A 7,045-nucleotide genomic window follows, 5' to 3' on the forward strand; every position below is an offset into this window, starting at 1 on the left:
TCTGGATTCAGGTAGCCCTAGGGCATGGGATGTTTTTTCCAAGAATGTGCAAAAAGAAATCAAAACTACTGGCCCTAGAAGAAAGAAATATCAGGAGGAGTGTCTTAAATAGCTCGTTAAAGAAGTTGAACTCTTAACCACCAAAAACAAGAAGGATCTGCCTCAGAAGCCGAGCACAAAAGATGGCTTGAAGCTAAAGTAGACTTATCAAATCTCCAACTTGAGGAGGTAAGGAAGGCCAGAATTCTTTCTAGTTCTCTAGCCAGAGGAGGCCAACCATGCACATTTCTTCAGGGCTCTTCAAGTCAAAAGAAATTGGGGCCTCATGCAGTCGCATACAGATGCTGATGGAAGGGAGACGAAGGATCCTAATGAAATGGCTCATCTTATGCTTAACCACCTGAGATAGAGCATAAGCCATCAGGCTTGCCACTTAAAAATCTCCCGACTGGTTACCCAGTTGACTTTGCAGCAGAGTTCTAAAATGTTCCCCTTGTCATTCCGGAGGTAATGACATGAACAAATTTTATGGTCCAAAATAGTAGTTTCCTAAATTTTAGGGAATGCTTCAGTTGGACTCCCACTAGTCATCTGACTGTCTAACCCCACTCGGACCACATCCAAAAATGCAATGTAGCCCAATTGTCGGGTACTTTCCTTTGGTAACCCCACCTTGGCATTGTGCCTTTATTGAGTTCACTTCCTAGTATCCACCAACTTGCTAAGTGCGACTGGGAGACCTACATGATCTTGAACTGAGCCTAGAAATCCTTTTACTATACAAGTTCCAGCGCCGACCAACGTTTTGTCTGCCGGGTGAAACTACCGTTCACATTGGCCATATAATGTCCGACCATTTGCAGCCTCAAAAAGAGGGTCTCAAAAATTAAATAAAAATCATTGGAAAAAGAAACCAACAACTAAGGTTAGCAGTTGCCACATCCTCGTGACAATCCTCTCCGTCTTATATCAGATTTCGGCCATTACCTCTTGCTATTTTCTCTGTTTTCAGCCCATCTCGGGAAGTGATAGTGATTCACCACCCTTCCCTACACCTTCTACACCGCTCCGGATCCTCCCAAGAGCGTACGAGTATGTTGAAAATCGCTAGACAACAGCATTTTCATCACCTCGCAATTGCGTTTTCGGGTGGATAGCAGCCACATGGTTTGTGTTTTTCATAGAGGATGAAGTTACCTCCTGCCACAACACCATCCGATGGTGGTCCATGCGGTCTCTCAGTGACTGCTAGAGTAGACGGTATCTTCGACATCGGCTTAATCATCTACGGGCATACGATCCTTGGGAGATCCATTCATTCCAGCCATCATTTGGCGGTTGCACACTCCAGACTCGGGTGGTGACTTGTGGTTTGTTTTGGACACACCTATGCACTCATCGAAAAAGTTCACACGAGATATGGCCATGCTCATGGCATATGGGATTCCAACTTTCCCAGAGAAGACACCACCATCTTGGGTGGACAGACACTTACCACTTGACCTCGACACGTCAAATCACTTGCTTAAATAGGAGCATCTACATGGACTTAGGGAGAGGATCCTGAATCTCTTCTTGGACAGGTACATTGCTTGGATCTACAGACTAGGATGGGACTTTAGTTCTTTAGACTCTCTTGGAGAGTTTACCCATGAGATGCGGGAGATCAGGCATTGCACAACTCCATCCGGAGTCACCTGGATCTTGGCTTGGATGGTAGTGGAGATGCTCTTCTACACTCCTAATCATTTGGTGGATTGCTACCTTTAGAGTTGCTTACACTCACCCTCGGTAACCTTACAACAGAATTATCTCCCAACCTGGCAGTAGACCACTCCTAGCTTATTCACATTGAGAGCCACATCAAGATGCGGTTTGATGGCGTTGTTGGCGTGGATTTTGTTTTGGTTGACACCGGAGGATTGGAGGCAGGAGATACAGGCAAGACGGTGCAGACAAATTGGTATGGCCTTTCCTCTTCTTAGAGGTTCTTTACACCTAGACTGTTCAGTTTGGCTTCCCTTCTTCATACAAGACTATTACGGTGCACATAGCTTGGTTTGGCCACACCTCTTTTCAGAGGCCCTTCTTAGTGCAAACTGTTGAGTTGCTTTCCCCTCATCTTGGATTACCCTACCTACTGATAGGACACCATCTGATGGTGGTCGTGCGGTCTATCGGTGATTGCTGCAGCTTACGGTAGCTTCTACAGTGTAGACTGCTTAGTCTGGCTTTCCTTGATTCGGAGGAGTTTATGGCGCTGATTGCTACATCTGGCCTTCTTGGAAATTTTCACAACTTAGCCACGTGGCAACACTGGGTTACATGTTTATGCATTGACAGGCTTTCGGTCATTTTCATGATGATGAGGTTCTTGAGCTTCCCCATTTTCTCCAGACTATTTGACTACAGACACCACATATCCTATTGGGCAGGACACTTGCAAGTCTATTGGCACTTTTTTTACGACAAGGAGATGTTTTCACACTCAATTCAAGACCTTCATGCAATATCTTCTGTATCGGTGGAGTATGATAGTTTTCTACACTGCTCGTAACGGCACTTTACCATGAAGATCTCTTGGAGGTTGGGACACCCCACACTGCTGCTGCAGACATCACAACAAACATCTTCATCATTTGGTTCACATCTTTGGCTTCATACGGTTTCTTCACCATCCGGTGGTGAGAGGGGGTGTTAGACTTACACCACTCTGCGGCTTCATTTAGGTCTAGGGTATACTTGTATGGCTAATATGTCTCCAGGCTGGCCACCCATAGTCTAGGTTGTACCTGGTCCGATCGCCCGAGTTTGGGGTCGTCCGCCCACTGTCCGGGGGCCCTCATATCTCACTTATTTTTTGTTGGGTCGTGGGGTATTTTTCTAGGCATTGCCCTACCTCCCCTTGGGCACATTTTTATAGGGCTAGGGCCTGCTTAGGTCCTGAGATTTGAGAGCAGCTGCGGAGTGGCCTAGAGCAACACCAATCCACTTGCATGGAGAAGTGCTTGAGACAGCCTCTTGTTTGAAACCCCATGGTTAGCACACAGAGAGGCCATTTGGTTGGCAGAAGGCCTCATGTTTCTTGGGGTCCCATGGCAAGGGTCAGCCCACACTTTTGGTGACTGGCTCATTTTTCAGACCTTCCGAGGCTTGGTATGCCTGGCAATTTCTATACTCGGCCACTTGCATACCAACACACGTTAATGCCACAAATGTATGGAAGAAGGTTTTGGGTGAGGCCACTGAAGCAAAGCAGACCAGCGAGTCAGAGACTTTAGAAGAACAGGACATAGAGCAGACTCCCGAAGGGAAGGGTAAAGAACTGGTAACAATTAGATCAGAAAGACCAACAGCTCAATCAAAAGCTAGATCCTCTAAAAGAAAAGGAAAACAACAGACTTGCTTGTGCAACTCCAAGCAAAGCAGAAGACACCCAAAAAAGAAGAGATGGATAGTATTGACCAGACCAAAGGTAGTCCATCAGACAAAGCGATTGAGTTGTCCAGTATCCCATCAGAGGGCACGGCGGTTTTTTCTGTAAATGTTGTAGCCCGAATGAATTGAGCAGGTCTATGCACCACCGCTACATTTGTTTGGGCTTGAGAAGTGCTTGCAGACACATTATCCTTTTCAGCGGGCTTGTTTGTAACTGACTGAGTCTGGGATGTACTTACCGAGGCACTGTCTTTGTTCTTGTCACTGGCTTCTGCAGGGAGACTTACTGCTGAAGAAAGCAGACAGAATATTAATGCCCTATCACACTCTAGTGTTGATCTACAAATCGGAGCAGAATGACAGAGGTATCAATCATCGATGGATGTGTGGCTACCATCTAGGCTGGATGGAATACGATCATGAATGCTATGGGGCAGATGATGGAGATACAGGGCTCAGTTTCTAGTTCAAAGATGACTGCCATGCAAGAAGAACTTCAGAGGATAAAGGCTGAGGCTGAAGAATCAAAGAAAGAAATAATTAAATTAAGAGCTTTGCTTTTAGGGCATCAGATCAACGAGAAGAGGGATGCACGGTTGCTAAGTTCACAACAGAGACAGATAGAGAAGCTCACAGCTAACAATGTTGCTCTAGAGGAAGAAAAGAAAAAAGCTATCAGGACCAAGGATACTATGCAGAAAATACTAGATTGGAAGAGAGCAGCCCTCAACACACTTAGTGAGACTCACAATGTTATGAAAAAGGTTATGTTGGATAAATAAATCTCAGTCCTTAGTGGACATTAATGATGGAGATGGTGATTTGACTTTGAATATGAGTGATCTGCAATTTTTTTTGGGGTGTATCCAATTCGACCTGCAGGATAAAGCGAAAGAATACAACACTACTCCGATCAATGAGGCATTAATGTATATGAAGAATCAAGACCCACTGATGAAGAGTATGAGAAAGATGAAGAGGAACCTGAGGATGCTGGTGAGGATCCCAGTGGCAAGGGGGATGATGATAATGATGATGACACCCCACCCTCTCCTCCAGCCCTAGGTTTAGCAGCAAGGGTGTCACGGACCAATGCTTGACGAGGACAGATGGAAAGAAAGACGGAGAAGCAAAAGGTCCGACACAAAAGAAGGATCAGACTCGATCTGATCCATCCCAGCAGCAAACCCAACAAGGAACACAACATGAGTCAAATAGGCAACAAAACCGCTTCAGCAATTCAAAGATTGGACAAAGGCAAACAAATCGTTGAAGATTGAGATTCCAATTCAGACACAGATCGAAATTATTCAACTGAGCTGTTGTCGGCTAGCTAAGGAGCTGACTGATTGGGGCAGCTAATTTAGAAGGCTCAGGTGTGAGCATAGAGAAAGGGAGCCAGGGGTCCTCCTATTGATACCCTTGTCCAACCCCTTCTGTTGCAGCTTTGAGACCTCCTTGAAAGCGTCCCCTTTTGGTGGACAAGTAAGTCAAGATAGAGGTGCTGAATGCCAATTGATAGAGAAAGTGGAGGAGGTTGCACAGTCGACTGAGAGCTCTCAAACGAGCATGTGATTAGATTGTGCATAGATAAGGGCCGACAAGGAGCAGCCATGCTGGGCACTTGCTCGGGCAGATCAAGCTCTAAGAGCACTGTATAGAGACTAGACCTTATACAGGTTGGGGTTGTCATATCAAAGGGAGGAGGAGAATAGAGTAGCATTGGTTGGTGTGAAGGGCTTTTGGGCATCAAAAATAGGGACGCCATCTGCAACAAGGAGAGAGGTGAGTCGGCAGTGGCAAAGCATGACCCGGAGGGGAAACGGTTGCACGGATTGGTGGTCATGCATGATTGCAAACATGCCGTGAGTAGGATAGAGGAGCAAAGGTTGGGATCTCAAGCTGCAAATCATAGGCGGGTAGTGACAAGGGGAACTCCATCGGCTTGGGTTGACAGCTCGATGCAGTCTGTAAAGTGGTAGTTGCAGGTGTTTGAATGGATAGGTTTGTGACCCCGAACTAGTAGAGAGGCCAAGCTATAGAGGTGTTTTTCTCCGTCTTTCTTCTGCCATGGTTTTGGTTTCCACCATTGAGGAGCATGTACTATGGTTGGGTTTCCTTACCTCACTCTTATCTTATTGCAGACATAGCAACAACCACAAACATAATTATCAATTCATGTGGCAAAGCTGACTTTACTAGTTGTTGACATGCTAACCTTTCAACAACGCTTCCACAAAGATTCCATGAAGATTTCTCAAAGATTCTTTAAAGATTTCATATGAAGATGCTGATGAAGTGATGAAGATGAAGATGGATGCTGTAATGTGAAGATACAATCTCATGGACATCATCGAATATCCCGTTACTATTATTTTGAGCCATTATGGCCACTTTTGTAATGTTTACAGGAACTTCATATTTTAAGTCGGCAATTGTATTCTGGTCGCAGATGCTTGTTGGATGAGCAAAGCCAGCTCACGGTGTTGTAATTAAGCTCTATAGAAGCATAGGGACAAATCAGATCATTTTGGTCGGACATTAGGTTTTCTAAGGCTTAGTATATAAACCAAAACCTAAAGCTTTGTAAGGCGACTTCTAATAATCTTATCTTCTGTGCCGACTGGGAGACTGGGAGAGAGTGAGAGAGTGTGTGTGCGCGCGCTACAAGAGTTATGGTGGTCGGAATCGCAAACGGAGAGCAGCAGCGTGTTGCCCACGAGGAGAGCTACACGTTGATGCTTACATCACGCGCGTTCGTCGGTGTTTTGGCAGATTCATCCGTGAGATATTTTTGGAGTTTCGGTGAGTAAACGTTGTCCGTTTTTGCATTTCAGTATATCCACACAATCAGAGCGAGTAGAGCTACGCATTAGACATCTTAGTTTTTGGAAATGTCGACTTGCAAAAACCTGTCAGACATCCTACGTGATTCTTCACCGGGTGTTTTTGGATAGGGTTTTGGGTCACGGACCTTAGGGAGAGTGGCCTATTGGTGTTGATAGGATATTCCTCAAGTTTCGTAACGTTTCGAGAACGTCTAATGAGATTTTGGCTTGTGGTAGCATCATAGGAGACTCTCACATTCACAGAACCAATGGTATATAGATTTGATATCTCTATAGGAAGTAGTCATTAGTCAGTCGAGTAGAGGTTGACACCTTTTGCTTGCATCCACGCGCCTGCGGATCAAGCTCCGTCCTCAGTTGACATTATATGTTAGGTGAGTTCTTGCTATGTTTACGTCCATCGTGGCATATCCGCCAACATTGGCGCCGCTGCCGGAGACGAGGTCCCTAAGTAGGTGACTAAGACTAGTCCTTGAGAATAGAGGTCTCTCTAGCTTGCCAGAGTATATTCATTCTTTTAGATAGAATCGGAGAGTGGTGGACTCTTTTGGTCTTAGAGGGAGTCTAGGGAGCGTGTGTCTGGCATAGATCCTTCGACTTAGGTAGTCTTAGGTAGGAGATAGGTGTGGATTGATGGGGAGTTGGTGAGGTGGAAGAGGTGAAAAGTCAGTTAGAGAGTCTGTGTGAGGCTAGAAAGCGACTTGAGCATCAAAAATTTCACCATCCCATGTGATGAGTAGGAGTAGAGTAAGTAAGAC

General features: G+C 45.5%; 1 protein-coding gene across 1 annotated transcript; it reads right to left on the reverse strand.

Moving 5' to 3' along the window:
* Positions 1 to 3,043: 3,043 nt before the first annotated feature.
* Positions 3,044 to 6,048, reverse strand: LOC147418674 (uncharacterized). Its single transcript, XM_086505607.1, has one exon. It carries the CDS (start codon positions 5,282 to 5,284, stop codon positions 4,811 to 4,813), a length of 474 nt encoding a protein of 157 aa, XP_086361733.1. The 5' UTR covers positions 5,285 to 6,048; the 3' UTR covers positions 3,044 to 4,810.
* Positions 6,049 to 7,045: the final 997 nt, after the last annotated feature.

The sequence above is a fragment of the Adiantum capillus-veneris genome, chromosome 29 (assembly GCF_014529385.1).
Source record: "Adiantum capillus-veneris isolate H3 chromosome 29, ASM1452938v2, whole genome shotgun sequence".
In the NCBI taxonomy this organism is placed as follows: Eukaryota; Viridiplantae; Streptophyta; class Polypodiopsida; order Polypodiales; family Pteridaceae; genus Adiantum; species Adiantum capillus-veneris.